The sequence below is a fragment of the Tachysurus vachellii genome, chromosome 20 (assembly GCF_030014155.1).
Source record: "Tachysurus vachellii isolate PV-2020 chromosome 20, HZAU_Pvac_v1, whole genome shotgun sequence".
In the NCBI taxonomy this organism is placed as follows: Eukaryota; Metazoa; Chordata; class Actinopteri; order Siluriformes; family Bagridae; genus Tachysurus; species Tachysurus vachellii.
This window is the reverse complement of record NC_083479.1, coordinates 5048508-5075935: the sequence shown is the minus strand read 5'-3', so window position 1 is coordinate 5075935 and position 27428 is coordinate 5048508. Positions and strand designations below refer to the sequence as shown.

Below are 27428 nucleotides of genomic sequence, written 5' to 3'. Positions count from 1 at the left end.
AAATGACTTAGTAAGCGATTTGATGAGATTCTCGCCTTTACCTAAATTTATATTACACTGTGATATTACAGATAATACAAATCTCATGCAAATTATTTTATACTCCACATTTTATACTACATAATACAACAAGGTGCCAGTTTATGAGGTGAAGCTCCCTGGCCATTTTATCAGGAACTTTGTTAAAATGTTAACAGGAATTTTGTTTTATAGTTGTTTTTGTTATATTTTGTTATTTAGTATAATATATATATATATATACTAATATATACTATAATACTAATATATATATTTATATTTATTATTTTTCAATTATTGTCAATAATTTATTGCTCAAACTATTAGAGCATCTCTACACAGCGGTCTTTACAATACAAACGCACCAATTTCATTTAAGAGACTTTTATTTTGTTTTCGTTTACTCGGAAGTAATCGGTAACCCCATGTCCTTCTGACGATCTCGTATTTTCCATGAGCTTGTCAGTGTGTTTTGGTTTGGCTCAATAAACAAAAACAGTCTCAGCCTCAGTTCAGTTGCTTTCTTTGTTTACTTTTTGTTTACATACTTTTCTTGGTCAGTGAACGTCCTTGTAACGATGTCGTCGCCGTTGGAGATGACCGAGTTGTACGACAACGCGTTGCTAGGAATCTTGCAGCATGTTGGAAACATACAGAATTTTCTACAGATCTATTTCGGCTTTTTGTACAGAAAGACAGACTTTTATCGGCTCCTGGTCAGCCCAAATGATAAAATGGGATTCCCACCTGGAGTAGCAGAAAAAATGGTCCTTAAGGTAAAATCCTGGCTTTAATGATAGATCATTTATCGCCCTGTAGAAGTTTTCAGCTTTGTTTATTGTCACATGTCATACTGCAGATCAGCACAACAAACATATATTACAAACCAAAGAATACAACAACAAACCAAAACAACGAATTGGTACATCATGCACGATTATTTACAACTAGTTAGTTTAGATTGTGTCTCTCTCTTTTTTGTTTTCCTTATGAATGTTTTCTCTTGTTTACTTCTTAAACCACGGTAATTTACCAATAATTCAGTTTTTTAACACTTAACAAGTCACATTTGTTTTTAATCTGTTTATATTTCTGTTATATTTTAATGCCCTGGAGGTTCTGCGTAACAAGTTAGTACCTGTTATCACCTTTGAGCAGTTCTAAAGAAGCCTTCCTTTACTTTCTACCACTTGAATTTAAGACAAAAAAAATGCTGAAAGAAACCAAAAATAAAAGCAAAGCCGCTATGATCAGAATTGCTTTTGTTAGTTTGAAACCTAGTAAAAGTTGCTGTAAAACATTAGCTTTCATTGGAAATGATATCCTGCCACTTCCAGGTTGTTGTTGTTGTTGTTATTATTATTACTGAATGTATATAAATGTTGTAAAGGTAAAAAAAACAAAACAAATGCTATATCTTTCTTCTATTTTTTCCAGACCTTTAAGTTGTTCGAGAAGCTGGCAGTGCAGGACAGAGAGAGAGTGATGAAGCTGGCTGAAGAAGCCCGAGCTGTTCCCACTGTAGTGGAGGAAATCGAAGTTCGATCACAGCCAGAAGTTGAAGAACCTGCAGAAACCGCACAGGAATCCAGGTCTGTTGCATCGTCCACAGAGCCGGTGCCTGCAGGTGCAGGGGCTGCAAACGGCAATGAGGTGGAGTCTGCAGTGAGAGAACAGCCAACAGTGGTGCCTGCGTCTGCACCATCTGCACAGTCTGCACCATCTGCACAGTCTGCACCATCTGCACAGTCTGCACCATCTGCACAGTCTGCACCATCTGCACAGTCTGCACCATCTGCGTCTGCACAGGGGGCTGCTTCAGATTCTTCTGCAGCTGAGCCGTAAGTTTAATTCAGTTCTTTTTTCTTTTCAGTTTTATTTCTATAATGACTTTAACAGTGGAACTTTTAACGAAACCTATAAATTCAGGATATCATTTTGAAATTTATAAATGTATCAGTTTAGCATTGAAAAACTCTCTGAAATGATATGAGGAAGAAATCTTGAGAGGAACCAGAACAAACCAGGGCGACACCGAAGAGTGTAATTATAGATCGTTTCCCTTCTACAGCTGTGTATTATATGGTCAAACAGATCAATTGTGTAACCAGGAACTTTATTTTAGTTCTAACATGAAGTCTGTCTTGTTGAAGTTATACAATGTTCACTGATTGAGACTTGAGTGCAAAACTGTTCGAATCAGGTACAGTCCAAAGCCAATTTCATGCAAGTGGTACCAACCACAGTAATCTCATGTAGCGTACCCGGACCTCATAAGTTGTCCACTCTAACAGTTCATGATCCAATATCCATTGCCCATTCTATGTACGTATTTGGGTAATTGTACTAAACAGAGATATGTGAATGGGCTGCATCCCGATTTGTGTACTACCATTTTAAATGGAGAGTTAAAATTAGTCATTTATTGGCATGTAATTATTGATTCATTAAATACAGTTTGGTAAATGGAAATTTCTGGACCAGATCACAGAGCTTTGCAGTCTTTATTAGTGATGGATGACATTCCCATTGACTAGAGTAGAAAACCCGGAAAGTTCCACTCGCTTAGCAGCTTTGTGTCTCTTCACATGAAACTAAAACGCAGATTTTTAGAAGAGGTGATTAATAATAGATATGAGCAAGGTGTGAATATATTACAAATGCTGTGCTGTATTGTCTGTAGGAATAATACACAGAAGCATACAGAAGATCAGGTTGTTAAGTTCAGTGGAGTGTGGTGTCCTGGGACAAACATTCACATGGGGAGATGTTGACCTTTTCAACAATGCAAAGTTTTGAAAATCTTTATCTTGCACATATCCCAACCAGAGAGAAACCAAATACACTGATTGTTTAAAGGCAATTGCTATATACAATCATAATCCCTGTGGAACTTTCTAGAAATCTTTTTGTCTTCTTTCTGAAGTGACCGAATGAGAGAGTTAACTGTGTTTTGTAAACAGCATTGTCTTTTTGAGGACACTACCATACCATGAAGGGTAGTATTTGGTCTGCAGCGATGTTTAGGTGAGTGGTAGGTGTCAATGTATCATCCACATGGTTTACCAGCAGAACAAAAGGGATTCGGCCATTTTTGTCCACACAGGCTGCTCAGGTATTTGTTCAGTCTCTTGTCATCTCAAGATTGGACTACTGCAACTCACCACTGGCAGGTCTACCTATGAATGTAATTCGTCCTCTGCAAATGATCCAAAATGCAGCTGCATGACTTGTTTTCAGCCTGCCTAAGTTCTCACACACCACCCCGCTGCTGCCTAGTGAACCAGAATTCATGCATTCAATGTTAGAGACTTAAGCACTTTCGTACGTCACTCTGGATAAGGGCGTCTGCCAAATGCTGTAAATGTAAAGTGACTCGCACGCACCTGGCTGTCCACATGGAATAAAATAAAACATGATTCATCAGACCAGGCCACCTTCTTCCATTGCTCCAAGTTCTAATGGTCACATGCCCATTGTAAGTGTTTTGGTTGGTGGACTGGAGTCAGCATGGGCACTCTGACCGCTCTGCAGCTACACAGCCCCATACTCAGCAAGCTGCGGTGCACTGTGTTCTGACACCTTTCTGCCATAACCAGCATTAACTTTTTCAGCAGTTTGTGCCAGCCTAGCCTTCACATTTTTGGACCACTTTTGGTAGGTATTAATCGCTGCATACCAGGAATACCCCACAAGACATGCTGCTTTGAAGATGCTCTGGTCCACTTGTCTAGCCATCACAATTTGGCCAATTTGGTGAAGTCTCTCAGATCCTTACACTTGCTCATTTTACCTGCTTCCAACTCATCAACTTCAACATCAACAGAACTGACAGTCCACTTGTTGCCTAATATATCCCACCCCTTCAGTGGGTGTGTCATTGCCTTTAAAAGTGGCATTAATTGAAATGTGGTTTGTTTTGCAGTTGCCAGGCCAGTTTCCAGGCAAGCCCAGATAGCTACAACGGTGCTGTCAGAGAAAACTACAGCTGGTCACAGGACTACTCTGATGTGGAAGTTCGTGTTTTTGTCCCACCGAGCATCGTCAAGGGCAGACAGGTACCATACAGCTATGCTTTTTCTATCATTTTAACGTTTTTAAATACTGAGCCTCGTGGTCCATGGTGCAGTGTATCAGTGTACGATATGATCAGCTTACTGCAGTTTTTAGTAAAATGAGACTTTTTGAACGGCTCGCTAAGTAGGATTATTTGTATCATGAGCACCTGTGTGCTAATACTTAAGTGGATGAATAGTTTTTTGTTATTTAATATACATCTAGGGTTAAAACGATGGTGTTATTTGTGCAAAGCTGAGACTTAGCTAGCTATTGAAGCGATTGTGAATATATTTACAGCTGAAAGCATTAAATACTCTAAACTATACTTTTATGCATGGAAATATTTAAATTTGGTTTAAAAGTTAAACACCTGGACATTGCACATTCATTTCAGGCTTAATTATTCATACAGAAACTCGTATGTTAATGACCATCTGTTCAGACAGCCCACTTCACCGTTGATAATGACCCCAAATTAGCTTGAGCCCACTTAGATAATTTCTCAGTCTCTCAAAGGGATCAATTGAAATCCCACTTAAAATAAATTCTTCATCATCAGAGCCATTGTTGCTCTTCGTCATCAGCTCGGACGCTTTCTCTTTGTGTGCGCAGGTGTCCGTCAGTCTCCAGTCTGGTGGCGTGCGTGTGGCGGTGAAGGAGGGGGCTTCAGAAAACGTTCTGATGGAAGGCGAGTTCACGCACAAAATCAACACAGAGAATTCTCTGTGGAGTCTGGAACCAGGCCACTGTGTACTGGTGAGAATTATTTTTAGACACCGTTCATGATCTGTTATTATATCACCAATCAGAGGATTAACTGAGTCCAAAAGACCCAGTGTGTCAGTGTTTATGCAGGGAATTATGTCTGTGTATTCAGAGATGGGTTACACAAGTGCTGAAGTGGATATTCTGGGCATTGCATTTAAATTAAGCAAATGATCTGTGTGTAGTCCATGTAGCAAGGTTGCCAGATTTGTCTTGGGTAGAAGAATCAAGAGAGAAGACTCCTTCAAAAGCATCTAGACCATTACCTTTAAACATGAAAAGCCCAAAAATTATTTTTATTGCTGCCTCAGATTAAGCTGCTGTCTCCTCAGATGTTTGTGGACTATAAATGGTACTGTTCATTAATTAATAGTGTCCTATTTATTTTTTTCATATTGGCCTTAATAAAGTATTCCATAGTTTTTAAGTGATATTGAGAGCCCCGTGTATGTAATTACGCCTGTGTGAGTTGTGTGCTTAACTCAGCTCTGAGTACAGACCAGTCATTTCTTATAATTAAGGCTTTAAATTAGAAAGAGTTCTTCCACAATTTGAGGTGATTTAACTTAATGCTAGTCATTTTTTGACATTTCTTTCAGTACTTTCAGAATAATTGACAATGTGCTGTTTTTTTTTCCCTCTCGTAGCTGTCTCTGAGTAAATTAGGCGAAGTGTGGTGGACTGCCGTGCTTAAAGGCGAGCAAGAAATTGACGTAAACCAGATCAACCGCGAGCGCTCCATGGCCACTGTGGGTGAGGATGAGCACGCAGTGTTAGACCGGCTCACCTTTGACTACCAACAGAAACTACAAGGAAGGCCTCAGAGCCATGAGCTGGTAATGTTATAGAAGCTACAGATCATTATAGAGGCAGCGAAATTGGCTGCACTGCTGATGCTTTTCTGTGTTTTTTTTTTTTTTTTTTTTTAGAAAGTTCACGAGATGCTAAAGAAGGGCTGGGACGCCGAGGGATCGCCATTCAAAGGCCAGCAGTTTGATCCGTCCATGTTTGACATAACACCAAACGCCGTACAGTTTTAAACTGAAGAGACTCTGGAAGATACTGCGAGAGATAAGCCAAAAAAATCATCCTACGTTCACATCACCATATATATACACTGAAGTGTCAAGCACTGACAACTCTGGTGTTTACAGTATGATGGACGACATGACAGCACTGCAGAATTTGAATTGCTAAAGCTGTACAAGATCAGTTTCCCAAATGTCATGACGATTGATTCAGATCCTGAGATATTACTTTATTTTTTATTTCAGCGCTGTTGCAGTAAATACTGTACATCATCTACTCACATGGCGTATGGATTATACCTTTCTGTAGGTTCTTGGTAAAATAACTGAAGTAAATCTATTAAACCACTTCAGAAGGTTCTAGAATAAATGAACAACGTTCTATTGAAAGATATTACAGGGGGTGGGGTATGTGTCATCCATCAGTTCTGAACATTACCATACGTTCAGCCTTGTCGAGTATTTGTCAGATTTAGGAGTTTAAAGGACGTTCTGAATTTTTTCCAGTTTTTTTTTTCCATTCAGTGTTTTGATTTTATGTGCCTGAATTTAATAAAATACATTACAAAATAATGTGTCCTTCATACTGCCCTCCAGATATAGACAGTTCATATATACTAAATACTGTTTGATGGAAAAAATATTTAATATTTAAACACTACGAACATATTGTATGTCTTTCCACTTCAAGGTATACAATCGAGGACAGAAACCTGTCCATGATGCTGTTTTCAAAAAACCCTGACGACTTGAAAGAGAATATTAACTAGGTCACATAAGTGTCCATGTGAAGGACAAGGGAATGAGTAATGATCAAATTATAGCGAATCTCCCAGGAGACTATCGTCTTAACAAGTACACGTCAAATCCACTGGCTACATAAAAGGCACTTTAAAGTTAGTAAATGAATTAATCCTTCATACCTTCTAGTGCTCATCTCGTATTCTTCACTTGAGTGCTGGTCCTTAAAGAAAGAAAACTCCACCTGGAGATGAAAGGATACTGAGGGCCAAGATTTTTCATTAAAAAAACCATTGTTGGCATATTTTGATAGACTGTCTAATAAATCAGAAAATGTCTCCAGTATTAAAACATATGTCAACAGCAGTAAGTCAGATTTTCTCAAGAAGACTTATTTCAATCTCAATTTTAGAAGAATTTCAACGAATAGTCTTAAAATGTTATCATCTTACACGTTGAACTGACTACGTCAAATAGTCAGGTGAGGATTTTGAAATAATGTCGACGTTTTGAGATAAAGAATTTCAAAGTGATATTTTGAGATTTGGAGATTCTGACTCAAAGCTTTTCGGATAATTATTCAGGATTTTGAGATATTTAGTTGAAAAAATGGAGATAAGTCAGATGTTCAAGGGCTCAAGCACAGAATCCAGATTTCTGAGGTAATATGAAGTTTTGAGGGGTGGAAAAACTCAGCGTTTTAAGATAACAGTTAGGATTCTGAGGTAAAATTTAAAAAAAAATTGTTCAAGTGTACATTTGTTGCATAATAAGTTTTTGAGATAATACTGCTGCTGCCAAAAATAAAGGATATATATATAATATATATATATATATATATATATATATATATATATATATATATATATATATATATATATATATATATATTTATATATACACACACACACACACAATTTTTCTTTTCTTCTTTTTTGTTTTACTGTTCTATCTTTAGGAAATCTGCTTCCAAACTAACACAGACATTTAATGTAAACGAGGTGAAGTTGCACTGCCACATACGCTATGTATTAGTTGTTTCTGGCGCCCCCTGGCGGCGAGATCATGTCAGTGCTGCACAGCGCAGCGGAAAACAAACTGTACTGCAGTCACACGGCGCATTCAGTGAGCGGGTTCGGAAGGCGCTTGAGCCACTCATCACCCAGCCTTTATCCCTCACCCCAGCACACATCTCTGTTTTTTTTTTTTTACTCAAGCAATCATATAAGTTATCAAACAACGCCAAGATTTTTCCCAGAAGCATTTCTGCATCCAGAGGAATAACATCTCGGATATATCCATAAAGCCGAAAAGGAGGAGAGAGAGAGAAAGAGAGACATGGCAACGACAACCTGTACACGCTTTACAGACGAATACCAGCTTTATGAAGAACTCGGAAAGTAAGACAAGTGCTTCATGCTGTTTGGGGGGAGTTTTAAATGCACGTCTGGTGTGTCGTTATTAAATCATTAGAGTCATTAGGACAGGTTTTAATAACGGGGTCTGGGGGGTTTCATTGGGTCTGTAAAGTGAAATAAGAAACATTAAAATCCAGTGAAGCTGAGCGCGTGCCTCCATGTGACGGGCTGTTACATTAAACTCGCGTGCGCTTGTGCGATTGTGGGATTGTAGATGTTGTTATTGCGAGTGAATTTTAGGAACTCTATCGTTTCTTCGCACTTGCTCGCGCACTCACGCGCGCACACACGCACGCACACGCGCGCACAGACACACACACACACACACACGCACACACCGAGCTGCAGAGTGACATTTGGAGCTGTGAAAGTAAAATAAAAATAAAACTCTCGAGCCGATGGTTTGCTGTGTATAATCTGAGTGGGGACAGAAGGAGACATGCCTGGCCCCTGACGTTAGGGGATTATTTTGCGCTCCTCTCTCAGTTAGCATTACGTTTCTTCGCCATGTTTTAGTGCTGAATGATTAGCTTAAACTATCAGCCTCATGTATAAATATATATATATATATATATATATATATATATATATATATATATATATATATAATATATAATTACCCCGAAGGTTCGTTTAGTTGTCTGCTGTTGCGTGGACGTAACCGCACGAGACCACGCGCCAGGTGAGTTAATCCTGACGGCCTGCGTTCTGATTGGCTGCGTGTGGAGTCCTGCATTATACTGTATAATCATTCGCCACTACTATCGCCTGACTTCTATCTATCTATCTATCTATCTATCTATCTATCTATCTATCTATCTATCTATCTATCCATTTATCTATCTATCTATCTATCTATCTATCTATCTATCTATCCATTTATCTATCTATCTATCTATCTATCTATCTATCTATCTATCTATCTATCCATCTATCTATCTATCTATCTATCTATCTATCTATCTATCCATTTATCTATCTATCTGTCTATCTATCTATCTATCTATCTATCTATCTATCTATCTATCTATCTATCCACCCATCCATCTATCCCTGCCCATTATCTCATAAACTGTAATGAACGTCACGTGACATAATTGCATACATACATTGCATATTGTAACACGATAGGCTGTTACATTTTGTGTACATTAATCTTTTTCCGGACGAGTTATTTTTTTCATACTTACTCTATAGAACGGAATAACGACAAAAATGACAATTTCTTTTGGCATAAATAATTACTATACTTTGAAAATGTATTCAAAACATCAAAATACAGCTTGCGTGTAAAATATCGACATGGTCTATTTTGATAGCATGCAGAATATTCAGCATCAGTAGATGTCAGTTAAATTCATGAATCTTAATGATCATGTTATCATTATTATTGCTTGACTCTCATACCGTCCCTTATTATCCAGGGGAATAGTATGTCGTACCTGAATGTAGTGTTTTACTTGATTTTCTCACCTTGAACCAGAAACGCACATCTTTATTGGCTGTTTGTTGTGGACGATGGCTGCTGAGAGCTGCGAGGTTAGGAAACCCTGCTAAAGTGGACCGTGTTGTCCTCGTGTGTGCACAATCTTCAGCTGAAGTGTACACGTTGCCTCTGAGGCATCCTGTGCCAGCGAAACCAGAACACCTCATGCTGACAGAACCCGGCTGGCTGGTCTTCTTCAAACTGGGCTTTTTTTTTTGCTCCTGACAGGCAGAAAGCACTAATTTGGCTCAGGGTCTCCTCAAAGACGGGATGCTATAACGAAGGATTCAGACTTTACCAGATCTTGATCGTGGAAGCTGTCCTTTGCATTAAATAGCGTAGTTGCATAAGATTATGCTTTCTGTATGTTTCTTACAATTGAATATAATAATACATTGTCATGCCTCTGTGACAGGAGCATAAAATATTATGTGATGAACAAAGCCTGTGAACGTGTGTGATCATTCTCCTTTGAGTCTCCAAAATCAAGTCGGCCAGCAAGCACAGCTTTTCTCTAACGTCTATAATGGTTTGTTTTTCCCAAGGTCAGCTCTGATTTAAAGGGCAAACCCAGTGGGCTTTTGGTTTGAGTCTTACGTTACAGGCCAGGCCACTTATCCCCTAGAGTGTCAGCGGATATACCACTCAAGACCCCAACACGTATTGTATAACGGAAGAAAGGTGCACTAAAATTAGCTGCTAAAAGATGACATCAGGCTTTGGTGCTCATGTCCCACTAGGGTTTGTTGCAGCAGCTGTTCCGAAAAGATTTAAGGAAACCTGGTAATGTTTCACGTAATTGCTGAAAAATCTGGGCAGCAGTATATTTGGTTGTCTCTCAGGATTGTTCGTACACTAATATGAAAGTTATTTTCCACTTAATGATATGACCTCAGAAGGCGAAACTGCATCATTTAGTCCGGTTATTGTTTTGCTCAAAACAAACCCTGATGGCAATTTTGATTCGAATATTTTCAGCCAAGTGATTTCAGATTTTGTGTTTTCTTTCTGCAGGGAAATTTTCCTCATCTTGTCTTTTTTCCTTTCAGGGGGGCTTTTTCAGTCGTGCGCCGTTGTGTCAAGCTGTGCACAGGCCAAGAATATGCTGCCAAAATAATCAACACCAAAAAGCTCTCAGCTAGGGGTGAGTAAACTATGTTCAGATACAAAGATGCGGGATCTGTGTAGACCTCCTGTTATCGCTGGTCTGGAGCGGAGGATTATGAGTCCAGCTGTATTTATTTGGGTTTGGGCAGTTTAATGAAATTCTAAACAGAAAGCATCAGTAGGCGAACAGGGTGTCGATGCCCACATGATGTCATAACCCAGTTCAGTTCATTCTGTATAGTAATCTTTATATTACTTTAAATGCTTTAATAGGGATTACTATAATCATGATGTAAAGTGAAATCTGAAACACTTACAGGATTAACAAAAGCAGTATTTCTATATTAAGCTCTTATATGACGTTCAAACCTTCAGACTAAATTTTAATGATGCATCAGTACTGATACTGTGTATTAGGTATCCATCTAATACCATGCTTATTTACTGGTACGTGGAAATAATCTCCCATACGATCATCTGATACTATGTATAATGTGAAAGGATGGCGTATTTTGCGATTTACGATGGCACTCGTTAACAAAGCAGACTATAAAAATGAATCGCAGATCAACAGGAGCGTCTACAGCTTCATGCGACATCAAGCAACCTTTTAAAATGGAAAAGAAAAGGAGTTTGTGATGGTTGAAGCATTTATAAATTGTCCCTCAAAGAAGACATTTTGCAGATGTCAAGGTAGGTGAAAAGCAATTTACATGTTTAAGTCAATTCGCTTTACTATTATAAGGCCACAAACATGACAAGGCATTGTTGGTGTGACTTAGGTGTTGGCTGAGAGAGCATCATTAAGGGTCCTGCTGGCCATGTGAGAGAGAGAGAGAGGGTGTACAGGATGGTCGTCAGGCTGCTGAGGCAGCTTGAGCACTTGGCACACTGCACTGTGTCTGTGAACCCAACATGCCTGGACCAAGATCACTCACTCACTCTCGCATACACATACACACACACACACCTTGGAGTTTAGGGTAATAGTTCAGGATTTAATCATTCAGCATATACGATCATAACTGGACATCAGGAGCATAAGGTACAACACACACACACACACACACACACACGTAACCTCCCCACAGGCCGCAGGGAGGTCAAAATGCTGCAGTCTTGTCCTGTGGCAGATTCCGACCGCTTGCCATCTGTGCTTCAGTTGTTGTCATTTTCGATGCAATACCTTGGAGTGGAACCGGATCTTGTTTTGATTTTCGCTCAGAACTGCGTGAGCACGCCCACACACAGACCGTTTTTTCCTGTGATGCGGGAGTAGATGTGTTATCGTTATGCAACCTTAAATAAAGTGACACCACTTCGAACAAGTGGTACAGTTTGACACAATTTAACACAGTGGAATAACCTCATCCAAAAATATCACACTTTCACTGTGTCACACGAATCATCACAACAAGGTGATGGTGAAAATGAAATGGAAAGATTAACATTTTTTATTCCAAAAGATAAAAACGCCAATTTTTAATCTTTTGTTTGTCCTTGTTGCTGACAGTTTTTATCACGTCATTGTCACAAGTTGAAAGATACATCGTGTACGTTAAAGTTACGAACGTGCTAGCAGATGTAGACGCTAGCAATGTAGCCAAGATCCTGATAACTTTTGTAGCTGCTGGTGAAAAAAAGCAGTAAAAAGAATAAGAAGAAATGTATTGATTAAGTGGATCGATCAATTAAATACTAAACAGAACAATGTTTAGTATTATTTTTCATTTTCATCCCATATTTCATTTTAAGCACCTAAAGCTACATCATATCTGACCACATGACTGACTTTGGCTACACGTGTAAAACAGTATCGTGTGTCAATAATAGACTGTACAGCATTTTAAACAGTATTAAATCGTAGACCAGGAACAACCACGAAGCCATGACACAGTAAACAATCCCTGTGAAGACGATAAGGGCAAAGTGTGGACATAGAACGCTGAAGCAAATGAACCGAGTGCTTACCTTACCGGTTAGGGAGTCACCTTATATGTATATGTTCTGTGTTCTGTGAAACTCAAATATAAGATACTGTACATGGATTTCTCCACAGCGTAACTCTCTTTTACTTCTCGAGCGTACTGGGCAGCATTAAATCGAGTCACTTTACTGCGATCGTTTCACTATTATGTCGAGCGGTGCTGAGTGCACCAAAATAAAACGATCGTTTGATCAGCAATTGCTTCTGACAGGACGGCGGCATGCGGCTCACGGGGGAAACGGCGAAACCTGCAACGCTCGTCACTTTGAGTTCATGTCAAATCAGCGGGAGCTATGTTTATCGTAATCCTCACGCAGATGTATTTCAGACAGCACACGACATAAATCCACATGTGGGCTTCGGAGTTATTTTTAGCACAATGCTTTATCTTAGAGCTCAAATCCGGAATGCTAATATGCAGATCAAAACTTGTTTAAGGTCAAAACATATCTAAAGTAAATTATAACTGAACAACTGAGTATTTATATAGTATGAACAAAACCCCCAAATGAAAATGAACTCTTCTTGGATGACTGAGAAAATTGAATTTTTTTTTTTTAGCCTTAAACCCCATGTGCCAAGTTAGATAATTGATACCGATGAACAAATTATGGACCGTTAACCACAAACGATTCCTTGAGCTTGGAACAGACTAAATATCGAGAATTGTGAAAACGGACTTTTTTCTGACTGGATTTCTTCACCCACGCCTGTCAATTTTATCGAGGATGATCTCCTGAATGACAAGATGCCATGCGTTTTTTGGAGTTAGGTCATCACACGTTTGAGCCAAGGTCAACCGTCAGAGGCGTCAGTGGCGAGAGAGAGACAAGGAATCTTCATCATGAAGTATCCAAAGCTTCTGAGTGGCAGATAAAATGATATTACTGACTCTTACTGAAGGAGAAACACCCAGCAGAACACCAGAAGCACGTTTTCGATCAGTCTCCAGTAAAAATATATAGCACCACTATTTATTCCAAACCAAAGGACATTGGTGTTTTATTTTACAGACCTTTTTACCAGTCAGTAGAAAAACCAGGCATTACTCTTCCTGTAGCTGTCCTCCTTTCCTCATGACTCATGAGTGTTAGACAGCAGGCCCCCACAGTGGGAAGCACACAGTCCAAGCCCAGGCCTCCTCTGTGTGTCTTCGTGTGTGTGGCATTTCTCTGCAAGCAGATCACCGGATGCATAATGATGTGACCAGGACAAATCTGTCTGCTGCAATTTTTTAATTTGCGTTTCTTACTTACACACTTACATTGGTTATTTGTATGCAATCCTGTTTGAAGGGATAAAATCAAAAACATCAAAAATTGAGCATCATCAATTGTGTTTCTGCAATGGCACTTGGTGTTTTTTTTTATCTTTTTATTATTATTTTGCATAACAGTAAAATAACTCTGTCGCGGTTCAAATTGGCTGCCAGAACAGTACAAGGTTTCATTCTGCATTGCCTTGTGAAGTCCAGTATAGTAACGGTTATGTGTTTTTCTTTGTTTAATAACAACACACAGATCGTTGTAGTATTTGTATTATTTAATTCTTAACCTTATATTAAGTAACGCGTCTTCCAGAGTCCCCACGAATGACCGTAGAAAAGATATCGCAGTAGAACGAAGGTGGTCGTACTACATTGTTATCGTTTCTATGGTAACCACTCAACCTGTAGCTGGGGATTATTTAAATGACCTCCGATGCTGTCAGAGCTGCTGTTAAATTGGTATAGTAAATAAATCAACTCCTTCTGACCAATCAGATTGGAGAATTCATCAGCACTGTGGTGATGGTATATTGGGTTGGGTTATGGTTCATCTCTATATAGCTCGTCTGTATAATACCAGTACATTGGCAGTGTTTACAGCTTTACTATGACGGTGAGATTGCCGTTGTTTTTAATGTATTATATGGAAACATAATTACATTCATATCATTTGATTTGTAGCAATTCAAGGATGAGGGTCTTGTTTAAGGGCCCAGTTTGGGATTTAAACTCTTGATCATCTGATCTGTAACCAAATACCTTAATCATTGATCTCACTTAGTGTGTGTCATTCTATCTAGTCATAAAGAAACTTATCTCGCAATGAAAAAGACACATATTTTTTCCTTTATTTCAGCGTGCACGAGAAGCAAAAAATGTACTGCTACGTTCTCCATTCTGGCTCCTAAAAGAGAAAACAAATCATAACGTGTATGACGTCCAGAAAGTCTTTAAAGTCGTCAATATTCACAAACTGCGTCGCCATGCTCTCGCGTAGTGATTTTCTCTTCTGATTGCTCTTGCGTAAAGTCCATTCCTTTGGAAAAAAAAGCCTCTACTTTGATGCTCAGTTTCTTAATTTCTTCCTCAGTGTGAGACTGATGATAGCTTGTCATCAAGCCAGTAACCTAACGGGTATTTATAGGCCAGGCTGCCATCTAAAGTGCAAATGCCTAGAGATCCGTATGCAGAGTATTATGCAGCCGAAAGAACCGCGTGCCTAAACTAAGTCCCCTAAAGCCGGATTTATAGTTTTGACCAGAAGGCTTTGCAGAAGTATGGAAGCGCTCCGATGGTTTGAATAAAGGCTGTTGAAGCGTCTGACACACGAAACGCTATGTTACAGATCAATGATAAGAACGATGGTTATATTTATAGTCATAACCTGTTCGTTTTGGCTCTGTCCATACAACTAAATGACTGATCTGGTTAAGACTGTACAGCCTGCTGTTATCATTTCCATGCTTTTACAAGCCTTACTGATGCAGTCACAGCTCTGTGATCACACTTCCAGGGTTTTTTTCTGTAATGTAATGTAAGCGGAGCTATCTTTGGAACCGAATGACACGGGATCGTCGATCGGGTAGAAGATAACAGAGAAAGGACAAAGCTTTGCGTATAAAAGCTTTGCGAGCCTTACATCATGTACATAAGAAAAGCTTGTCGTTGTTGGTATGTTCGCATAACGCGTGTGCAGTTTAGGACGTTTCTATCTAAAGGTGCGAAACGCAGGATGGAATCGATTTCTAAGGAAAGAGATTCTTTCATCAGCCACAGTGTGATTTATTACAGCCTGAAAGTCACTTACAAAACTTGCCAAGTCTTGATAATTAGAAAGTTTATTGAAATTATGTATTAGTGCTCGAAAATAAGGCGAAAGACTTATCACCATGGTAACGGTTTATTTGTGATATTTGCAACACCGGTGCCAAGAACATTTAACCTCTCCAAGAAATGGCGCCTGAGCTGGGATTGGATTTGACACCAACATATTTCGGGCTGTCGAACTGCTTGGCTGGTTTAATTCATAGCCAAGATCATTTAGATCCAGAGAGTCACATCCTTGCTAAATCTGCACCTCTTCCAGTAACTTGAACATAGAGAACAGAGGAAGAATTACATGATCTGAAAATATTGGCATATTCGTGTCACAGGTTGTACAAATATTTACTTTTTTCAAATTGAGTACATTTCTGCTATTTCTTTCTCCATCATTCTGAGGTCATTTACTGTTTACTGCATCCATGCAAGACCTGTCTCAGGGTGTGGGACCTACGACCATAGTTCTAATGTTTAATTGAAGAAATTCCCCTGAAGTGACGATTAAAATGGGAAGATCTCCAAAACGATCATCATACCCATGTCTAAACCATTCGAACGCTTCTTCTTGTCTTCACTCCTTTCATCCCATGTTCACACTAGTCTTCTGATGCTTTTCACCTCCTTTTTGATCAGCGTTATAGCTGACACGTAATTATCGATGCGTTTCCTTTGTTTTCCGGCTGCTTTTCAAGCAGAATGACTTGCACAATTATTCTTTGAAACTCACCCACAAATTTGCCTACTAATTGCACGCCTTTTGATTGCACAAGCAAATTAGCAGAAGTTCCTTTGCTTTCACAACTAATTAAAAAAAAAAAAGAACAAAACCATGTAATTTTTTTTTGATTTCCAGAAAACCTACAAATAAAACCAGCATATTTCAACGTTAAAACTGACACATATGTTGAAGCAGACCATAATATAAGTCTCCTGCTTACTACAGACTACGGTGTAATCTGTTCGGATGCACTTAACCTGCTAACTAGATGGCTGGATGTTATTATCTTTCGTTAGCTCCACACTATTAACCAAAAAGGTCACATTTAGCAGCGTTTACATGGCAGTTAAATAATCTATTCATCATTTCACAATTTAAAAAGAAAATTCCTCAATTTCTAACCAACACGAGACACACTTCACTCATCCTTCCCCCCCCTCCAAGCGCTCCGCGTTCATCCGTGTTTGATGTTTGTTCTTGTGGTTTATTAAAGGTCACCGCCGCGTTAAGCGATGACATTTAGGTCTGTTACAGATACGACCAGCTACGCTTTGCAGTTTCTCACACTACATTTCTTGCTATTTTTGGCATGCTTTTTTTTTTTTTTTTTTTACGCCTCAAATCAGTACACAATGAACTTCCCGATTTAGATCACAACCTCCATGATTACTAACTCTAAAACGTCAAGGGAAGATATCAGGTCAGTTACATTTAGCGCACTAGGGACAATGTGCTAAAAATTCTTAGCCACCGCCTGAACCGAAGCTCTAGATTCTTTAACCTAGATCTGAAGTACAGACACACAGCATGTAGATTTATTCCCGGTTTCCTAAAGAGACACATGGAGGAACGTTTATATATTAGGGGGCTCCACAACCACTTGACACCTTCTTCCAGGCTTCGCCGACAGGAATTTTGACTTGAATTTAATAGAACTAGAAGTTACATTTGAAATATTAGTTTTCTCTTGTTTCCAGTTCTATCGAGAGATCTATCAGCTACAGTTAGACTCTGCTATGCTAAAAAGATGTGAACTCCATGTGATCTTTTGCATCTATACAACATCTGTTTGACTGTATATTTATAATCACAACCTCCAGTGTCACCCATATGAGGATGAGGTTCCCCTTTGAGTCTGGTTCCTCTCAAGGTTCCTTCCTTTACCGTCTAAGGGAGTTTTTCTTTGCCACTGCTGCCTGAGTCACCTCAGACTTGCTCATTGGGGATATATACTGTACATACACATTAATCTTGAAATTTGCATTCTATTAATCTTTATTAATTTTTATTAATATTTATTCTATTTGTCTTTATTCTTTATAATAACCTTTTGTTCTATGTTTATGTTCTGTAAAGCTGCCTTGAGACAATGTCAATTATAAAAAGCGCTATACAAATAAACTTGAATCGAATTGAAAAAAAAAATATATATATATATATATCATGTCCAATTAATATATATTCTTAAATGTATTATTATTATTATAGTAACAGGGAAAATAAATATATGAATAGACAATACATGTTGAGTTGGTTTCTTTCCATCTCCCCATCACATACTCACCAGGAATTCTGCTTTCTTTTATTTATTAATCGCGTACATCATTTCCGGATGTTTCTAGCAGTTGTAAACGATTTCCTGACTCTCAGAGGCAGGAGAATTGTGCCTTCAGTTCCCATCCAGAGTTCTATCTTCCCTCTCATAGAGTTTAATATAAGGTCTGAGGCAGAGCAAGCTGATCGTGTATCAGTGGGAATCTGAACCTGCAGCACAGAACAGGAGCTGCTTATGTCACTGGAAGCTTTAGAGGAAGAAACATGTCACACCAGTACAGCAGGTTAAAAAAAGAACCTCAGGGGGCTTGTGCAGGACGCGGATTATGAATTATGAATACTGTTTCTTTTTTTCTTTCTTTCTTCCTCCCTTCCTTAATATCTTTTTTTTTTCCCCTCAACTGCCCAAAAATATTCATCCTTCATCATCCCATCATCCCTGAGGGTCTTTTAACGATCAGAAACGCATGCTTTTCTACACAAACCTACGTATAGCAAGCGTAAATAGATTGTTCTAGCAATTTAAAACAAAATAACAAAGTGCGGTGCAAAGGTTTTAACCCCCTGTTTTTTTTCTGAATGGGAAAATGTACTTCTACAAAACAGTTTTTCTAGAAAATGTAAATAAAAGCAATTTTTATATTATTTATTAGCAGTTTTTGTATTTTTTTCCTCTATGACCATGTCATTCTCTTGGCCTGATTAAAAATAAAGGCAGCAACTTCTGGCTGGGCTACAACAGATGTGTCAAGAGGAAAATGCAGATTGGACAAGCAATCAGAAAGAATTAGGACAATTGTGTCAGTAAGAAAATGGGCCAAGAATTACAGGATGGTCCAAAGGTTTGCACAGAGAGTACAAAGTAGATCTGAGAAAAATTAAAAAGGTATACGAAGGTTATGTTGATTGGCACATAAAAGCAGGCTAATGATCTCGGAGAACTCCTAATTTAGCTTAAAGATTTCTAACTAGGAATCTTAAGATAAATGAGTGCTTAAATTATGCTCTATTATAAGCCTTCACTTGGTCTCTATGTTAAGATATTTGAGCCTATCTCGTGTAGGGATTACGTTCATGACCTATTGACGTTCATGACCTACGTTCATGATCATATTAGAGATGCGCTAATATCCGTTTGGTATAAATGCAATAAATGAAATGTAAATGTAAACATCTCGGACACAACGAAGAAATGTCACAGCGACAAATAATATCGTTTCGACTCTGTTTCAGAGATGCTAGCGTAGACTTTATTGCCATCATTCAACGGTGTTTTATTCAGAAAACGAGTTTCCACCAATCAGAAAAGGTAATGACATTAACCAGGGTTGCCAGATTTACCACAGGAAAAAAAATCAGCCATCTGAAAAAAAGGAGACACATTTTCCTTGTGTGGCGAAACAAGGTCATTGTGGTGCACACACATTTCTGCTGACATTTACAGACATTATCCACTCCATAATCTCCCAATTTCTGAAATATATAACACTGTACAAAAAAGTTTAAACCCCTTAAAAGTCGTCAGATTCATCCGGCTTACAAATGACAAAATGAAAGAAAGTTCTAGCCAGTCATTTTATTGTAAACTCCATTTCAAGGCGACTTTATTTATTTATTTGTTTGTTTATTTATTTATTTATTTATTTATTTATTTATTTATTTATGCTCTTCATGAAGATAATATTTGCTGATGTTCCCCTATGGCTGAGGTTTTCATGGATCAGGTTTAATGTTAAAAATGCTGCTTCTGATTGGAGCAAACCAACTCCAACTAACTATTAAATTCCATTTCTGAGCCTCGGACAAGTCTTTACACATGTTGTCCGAGATGACGTCCTTCATTTAACTGATCCTGAGACAACAAATACAAACGACTGGAATGACAACTTCATATATGAAATGATATTTTGAAAGTTCTTGATAAAAGAAGCATCTCTAACCAAAAAGATACTGAAAATATTCTTGACATAAATCCCTTCATTTTAAACTTTAAAACACCTTTCATTAAAAACCAAGCGACACAGTAGACTCAGAGAGCAGCGACGATTTCCCACACGTCTTCAGTGGCTTTCTCGCTCTGCCGTTACACCACAACGACCTCTGTACCGCTTGCGATCCTCTCGCTGGCTTTGCTGGGTTTCTGTTGTGTGATAAAACACATCACTGCATATTAGTCCTTAACAACGCACATGAACTAGACTCACTGGTTCTCCTGATGTCACACGAATCTACGACACACATTAGCATAGATTTGTAGGTGGATTTAACAGATTACTTTGTGGGTCTCGCGTCTCTTTTTTTTCTGCGTCATAAACGTACAGAAGGATGAGAATAGGTCATAATCATCATCTTCATCAATCATCATCAACATGATTTGGCATTGTTTTTTAATCCAGGTTTTTTATCTATCTATCTATTTATTTATTTATTTTTGCATTGAATGGCATTCACAGCAGCACTGAAGTGTTTTTTGTGTGTGGGTGGACGGTTGGTCAGAATGTGAACCCTTTGGAAATGATACCAATTTCATATCTCCTCTGACAAGCTATTTATTTATTTTATTTTATTTTAGTTATTTATTTTATTATTTATTTATTTAGTTATTTATTTATTTATTTATCTATTTTATTATTTATTTATTTATTTATTTATTTGTCTTTCAGATCACCAGAAGCTTGAACGTGAAGCTCGCATTTGTCGTCTTCTCAAGCACCCCAACATAGGTGAGTGTCGTCACGACAACCTTTAACTGCTTACCCTGAAATCCTAATGTATGTTGCAGCGCCATTTATGAGATATTAGAAAGAAGGCACTGATAGAAAGGCAGAATTGCGAGTGTGCCTTTTCAACAGGCCAGAACATGGGCTCTCCAGTGTACCCTAAATATTGTGCTTTGCTTCTATTTCTCCACCACGTAAAAGGCGTTATTGGCAATGGCTGTAAAAGATCGCAGGTTTAACACCTGTTTCTTTTCTCCCCTCTAGTCCGCCTCCATGACAGTATATCAGAAGAAGGCTTCCACTACCTCCTGTTTGACTTGTGAGTGCATGTCCATGATGCAGCGTCATTAAAAATGCCCGCGCCGTCATACAGTATGTCCCTCTCTCTGCTGTCTGTGTTCGCCACATGCCTCGTGGCTCCTACACGTTGGTTCTGTACTCACCCACCATCGAAACCTCATCCCCTCCCTTCCTCCAACCTCCTTTCTCTTCCCCACCATCCGCAGCTTCCTTCACTGTCTCCTATTATGAAGAGCTAGTTTCCATGGAAACAGAGCCGGGCTGCCCGGCTGAAGAGAAATCCTGCAGCAGGGGCTTTCCCCCCTGAAGCCCCAGGATGACTCTTCTAGAGGATTCCCCCATCTCTCTCTCTCTCTCTCTCTCTCTCTCTCTTATACATTCATAGCAACATATAAGCATATTTTTCTCCTGTATTAAAAAAATTATCCATTCTATGTATACCAGCTTTGCTTAAATGCCCATGCACAGGCTATTCCTGGTCTGTAATTAGTAGCAATTACTAATCCCTTTCTTGCTCTTTCCTATAGGGTCACCGGTGGCGAGTTGTTTGAAGACATTGTAGCACGAGAATATTACAGCGAAGCCGATGCCAGGTAAACCGCTTTCAGGTTTCATTTTCCCCTCCTCTTTCTCTTTTTCTCTGCACATGTTTTTTTTTTTTTTCTACGCCATCTTCTCTACTACTCCTCCCAGACCTAAACCCTTCTCCTGTTCTTCTCCTTCCTGATCACATCACAGCGTTTCTCCGGCTAAAGGGTGCATGCATAACTTTGTATGCTAATACCGATGAGCGATTCAGGGTAGTGTAGCTCGTCCGGCATTTTGAAGCAGTATTTTGACTCATAAATAGCTCATAAATTTTCAGCCATTCTCTCATGAAAAGCCAGCGTGGGCGGCCGAGCTGTGTCAGTGTTTCATAGCTCATGGCGTGCACACACACACACACACACACACACACACACACAAGCACACACAAGCACACACACACACTGAGTAGATATCGGCTTCTGCAGGTCCCTATGTAGCCCCCTCTGTTTTTTTTCTACTGTTTTCTTCATCTTTGTTTTCAAAATCTCTATTCTCTTCTCAGCCACACACACACACTCACACACTGCAGTCCCCTTCAGGAGAGGGACTCTAATCAATTTGGCTGCGTGGGTGTACTGCGGGGGGCGTAAGACACGCTGTGAGAAAAAGAGAAGGAGAGATGCCTCGGTAGAGGAGAGACTATATGATGATAAACTGAGAATCATATTTTATGAAATCCTTTTACAATTAAGAAAATATTTCTTTTATGATTTCAGCTTTTCCGGTGCCTCTCGAAACCTGTCAAGGTTCAAAACACAGAAATACACACGACACCAAACAGAAGTGCACGTAGGAGCTAATAAATCTTTCTTCTTTTATTATTTCTTAGCCTTATGGAGAGCTTTTTCCATAATTCCATGATTTTTCAATTTCCTCCATTTTCTCCGTAATTTGGTGTCTACTTACTCTACCAGCTCCCTTCCAACGGAGGGTGAGGCAAACACACGCATGCTAGGAGACACATGAAGCACATCTTGATCTTTCTGCATCACACACACAGAGGAAAGTGTAATCATTATCTGCCCTACTGTCACGCCGATTGACGTGGGATCGAGAGTAGTGCCATCCTTCGAGGGTCGAATCTCAGAAACGAACGCTTTTGTGTTGCGGAAAATATACTCTGCTGTATTGCCCTCTAGCATTCATTCCCCTGCTGCAAATGTTGTAGGATTGTACTGTAGCCTCATCGTCCACGTCGCTGTGCTTTAGAGTCCCCCGGCCCGTCTTCTACATCCGTAGAGAAAGAAGAAAGTAGGCCTCTAATTAACACAGATAATTAGTGTGCCAACTCTGACTCAAGCCCCCGCCACACTTCCAGTACTGTCGGCTCAGTCCAAGCACACACACACACACACACACACACACTCCATTCACCCCATTTATTCCATATAGATACTGCTCAACAATGCTGCCACACTAGATCGAGATTTCAAGTGGCTGTGCTGTTGTTTGGAGTTCTTTCACCTGAACAGATAAGAGCTCTACAAATCAGAATAAGAGGAAGTGTCATTATAAACCAAACAAACATCACAGTCACACGAGAAGCAACGCGCCTGTCTGGCTGGCGTCATCGTTTGCGACTCGTTTGAAGCGTGCGCCGTACAGATCCGTCTAAGTCGACGCTTAGGAGAATGGCGTGTTTTTTATCCTTAGAAAGGATATCCTTAGACACACACAGCTTGAAACGTCACTTAGTTCTTCCATGATTGAATGTTTTAGGTGTTATTATCTTTATGTTTCAGTCTGTTCCTGAATCCTAGCTTAAAATATCACCTGAATCAGGCCAATGATACCTTAAGAAATTGAAGAAATTTGATCGATTTTTTGCACATTTGCAATAAATTTCTTCGTGTTCAGCTTCGGAATATATTTTTCTGGCAGAGAAATAAGCTCCACTTCTCCCCCAAGCCAATACTGAGTGGGTGGAATAAATAAAAGAAAAAAAGTAAATGAAGGGTTATTGAAATTGCCAGCCCTAAAAAACTACACAAATCTGCTACGTTTTTCTGGACACGGTCCTCTGCAGCCTGTTTTATTTCTCTTCTTCTATGCTAGGATCTCCACCTGTCATCATTACTAACCCCCACCCCCCCCTTCTCTTATCTCCACCTTTATCTCTGTCTTTCCTTTTCTTGTCTTGTCTTTGCAGTCACTGTATCCATCAGATTCTAGACAGTGTCAATCACATTCACCAAAATGACATAGTGCACAGGGACCTGAAGGTCAGTATAGCGAGTGCACTGACCACCGCATGAGACTCGAAATGCCTGCAGCATCGACCTGTCCGTGTGTCTGTCTGCTTGACTGTCTAACCTGAATGGATGATGTGTTTTTTTTTCTTGCATTCGATGCACCTGGACAACTGACTACCTCCTCCAGCTTCCTCAAGGCATCTTGTTTTCTAGCATAAAAAGCAGTCTTGCATTCTGTCTTTTTCTTTTTAGCTTCTCGGTACACATTCATTCACAACAGGAGATGTGTTTATTATATTATGAGAATAAAGGCCAGTCGGTTCACAACCCTGTCCTGAAATTTATTCTATGCTATTCATTCAAATACTGGAATTTTCTGGCATGTAGCGACGGCTGTTTATTTGTTCATACACTCGTACATAGCCACCGAGCGCGTGCGCTAGATTTGGTGGCATGTCCGAGCTCTATCCGCAGGAGCAGGACAGTGCCGCCCCCTCGCTCACCAGAGGGATATCTGATAGGACATGTGGCATTGCTGACAGGGCAAAGGGAAGCCCAATCTGTCTGTCCTTACTGTTTTGGAATTCAGAGGCTCTTGCTGTGCCATATCAGTGTGTCATTTACAGACTATGTGAAGTTATCTTAGGATTTACACTATCCCACTGCCTGTCACACAGATATAATGTCTCTCAAGTATACTAAGTTATCTATAAGAATATTAACGTAAAAGGAAAAGCCCATGTTTAGAATGAAATATTGCTGATGTGTTTAGTAATTCTCGTGCTACATGGTTGTCTTAATGTTTAAATCTTACCGAAATACCAGTTTAGGAGGCCAGAAGTTAATGCTCATCACAATGCTACCACCACCATGCTTCACTGTGGTAATGGTAATCTATCAAGTGAAGGCTAACGGACCTCTGAATGTTTTTTCTACCCTTTTTTTTTTTTTTACTTGATTACTTTTGTAACTAATGCACTCTTTACCCGGTCATTGACTATCAGTGGACGGTTTCCTCTAGGTAGAGTCATGTTGTGTCATAGACTTTCCTTTATTTCCCTGATGATTCTAGTGGTTTTGTTAGATATTTTTCATTTCTAAATCCCTGTTTATTCAACACAACCACTAAAAATCAATGTAGATTTAACATGTGAAATAAATCTGAGGATCAAGCACCTCTGAATTAAGGCTTTCCTAATAATGAGACACTTCATCTTCAACAGACGTAGCATTATCGATGGCTCCGCTAGCATTAGTAGTTGTTGCTATGGCAGCAGTGAAGTGAGAAAACTTAAGGAGAACGGACTCCTCGCTCACGGAAACTTAACAACCCCTTCGAGCGATTGCTCAAATATTTGAATATCCGCCGGTTTCACCTCCTACAGCTCCAGGAACACTTAACACATCCTGCTTCTCTCTGTATACACACCAGAATATTTATTTGTCAAGTACAAGATGTACCAGGAATTTGGTGTCAGTCACATGGGTGGTCTGAACAGCTACCTTAGTGAGTGCCAGAGCTTTGTACAGTTGATAGATTCAGAGTCGGAAGGAAGGTGTTCTTCCTATACATTATAAGTATCAGGGATATAGATATAATCAGCAAATCAGAAGCCTGTGCCTACGCAGCCTGACTCACACTGTCCGCATCCTGATTCTGACACACTGCCATATTTCCAGACGCCATCTTTTTTCAGGAGCTCATGCCACGCTTGCACCCTCCAGCTCTCTCTCTCTCTTTCTCTCTCTCTCTCTCTCTCTCTCCCTCGCTATCTCTGCTTGTCTCTTTGCTTCCTCCTACTGCTTGTCTCCTCTGCTTCCTCATTCCCTGTCTAGAGCACACTCTTTCTTTCTTTCTTTCTTTCTTTCTTTCTTTCTTTTTTTTTCTTAGTCTTCATTTCTATTTGACTGGCATTTCTTTTTTGTATGTTTCTTTCTTTCTCTTCCTGTCTGTCTTTCTCTCGTGGGTGGTGGTGTGACAATCTAACGGTCGGAGGGCTTTTTGCTGTAGTGGTATAGCGTCACTTGGAGCTTCCTGTGCCAGTAACACAATATACAAGTGTTAATGTTCAGCATTTCAACCCTAGTAGTAACTTCTTTTTTTTGACATGCTTCTGTGTGGTACACTACATTTATTCTAATGTACATTTAAAAAGATGCAAATTCTTCAGTCTTTCTCTTTTTTAGTAAAAGTACAATCTCTTGAAACTATAAAGAAGCTTCACAAAGTGATGATGAATGAGAAAACATTGCCTACGGCTAGCTAACAGCTTTATTGCTAATCTCTCCTGTTAGCTAGCATGATAACTCTGTGTATACAAACTAGTTCAGTGCTTAACTAGTTGTCACAGAACAAGCTGCTGTGAAAAATACAAAGTGTTTATAACAACAGACAGATTAGAGTGACAAGTATAATGCTAATCTCTCAAGCAGAGCTATATGATAAGAGCTAGCTATCACAGTACAAACTGCTGTAATAAATACAGATTATAGAGTTAGCAACAGCTAGTTTACAGTGATTAACTGACTCCTTTACAGATAAGACACAAATACTCCTTTAAAGGACTTTTGATTATATTTGTAATTAGTCATATGTTTGGAAATGTAATTTTGGAGAAAGTATGAGGGGAAGATGCTTAAAACAGACTTGTGTGCCTGAATCTTTCGATTTGTTAAAAGCTGGTTTTATGCTAATACAGCATTCTCTGGTCTGCGAGTCTGGGCTGTTATCAAATCCGCTTTGTTCGCACTTTCTTTCTCTTTTTTTCTTTGTTCGCACTTTCTCTTTTTTCTTCTTTTTTTGAAGCACAGCTTTCAGAAACACAATCCCTTCTACTCCTTCATTTTCCTTAAGGACTTTTATTCCATGCACTTAATGACATAATAACAAGATATTTTATAGATATGGTACCTTATCCAATTAAAGAAAAAATTTCAATGAAAAGTATGTACGATACAGAGGACAAGAGTTTGTTAACCAGCAGCTGTAGTATTTCATTCCCTGCCTGTGCCTGTGCACGAGAGAATGTAGCACTGCTCCAACTAACACACGCCCCCTGGTGTTTGCATGCAGTCATTGCATCCAGCAGATCCTGGAGGCGGTGCTTCACTGCCACCAAATGGGTGTGGTGCACCGAGATCTCAAGGTGAGTGACAGCTCCTTGGTTCTTTCCTCTGCCTCACCTCGTCTTGCCTTGCCTCGCCTCGGTTGCATGCTTGCACCACGTGTCTGTGCACTTGTCTGTCCCTACACCCTGTACACCCTGATGAAGAGTTCATGAAGATCACAATGCTGATGTGAATACAGTGTGTATATGTGATGGCAGATGATCCATAGGAAATTCCACTGCTTTGTTCCATTAGTCCATTTCTAAAACGTATAGCGATGATTTGATGAATTGTGATTATGATGTCACAAGTTTGCATGAGACAGTATGCTTGCTTCCAGCATCAAGTAAAAGATTATTTGTCTATAATAACTTTCCTTTTCTCTGTTTTAATATTGTTGCTTTTTTTTTGCTGGTACTGATGTTATTTATATTATACATGCACTGGCCACTTTATTAGGAACATAGGATTTTTAATGCCATGGATTCCACTTAGCTTTTTTTTTTTACATGAGACTCACATTGCTTTACAGCATGGATGTGGATTTCTCA

The 27428-nt window shown here is 39.3% G+C and overlaps 2 protein-coding genes across 26 annotated transcripts in view; both read left to right on the top strand.

The window, feature by feature from the left end:
• Positions 1–429: 429 nt before the first annotated feature.
• nudcd3 (NudC domain containing 3) lies at positions 430–6443 on the top strand. The gene is made up of 6 exons (XM_060896401.1): positions 430–794; positions 1456–1859; positions 3944–4076; positions 4690–4833; positions 5490–5678; positions 5772–6443. The coding sequence occupies exons 1-6, from the start codon at positions 597–599 to the stop codon at positions 5880–5882; spliced, it is 1179 nt and encodes a 392-aa protein (XP_060752384.1). The 5' UTR covers positions 430–596; the 3' UTR covers positions 5883–6443.
• Positions 6444–7700: 1257 nt separating this feature from the next.
• Positions 7701–27428, top strand: part of LOC132863004 (calcium/calmodulin-dependent protein kinase type II subunit beta) — a 51367-nt gene continuing 31639 nt past the window's right edge. For 10 of the 25 annotated variants that reach the window (XM_060895507.1, XM_060895505.1, XM_060895502.1 and 7 more), the window contains exons 1-6: positions 7705–8011; positions 10565–10659; positions 20633–20692; positions 20954–21008; positions 21517–21582; positions 26843–26915. In XM_060895507.1, coding sequence (XP_060751490.1) covers positions 7950–8011; positions 10565–10659; positions 20633–20692; positions 20954–21008; positions 21517–21582; positions 26843–26915 — 411 coding nt within the window. In that variant the 5' untranslated portion in view covers positions 7705–7949. Of the gene's footprint in view, positions 8012–10564; positions 10660–20632; positions 20693–20953; positions 21009–21516; positions 21583–23726; positions 23800–26842; positions 26916–27428 lie in introns of all 25 variants that reach the window. The other 15 variants (XM_060895498.1, XM_060895494.1, XM_060895487.1 and 12 more) reach the window with 7 other exon arrangements.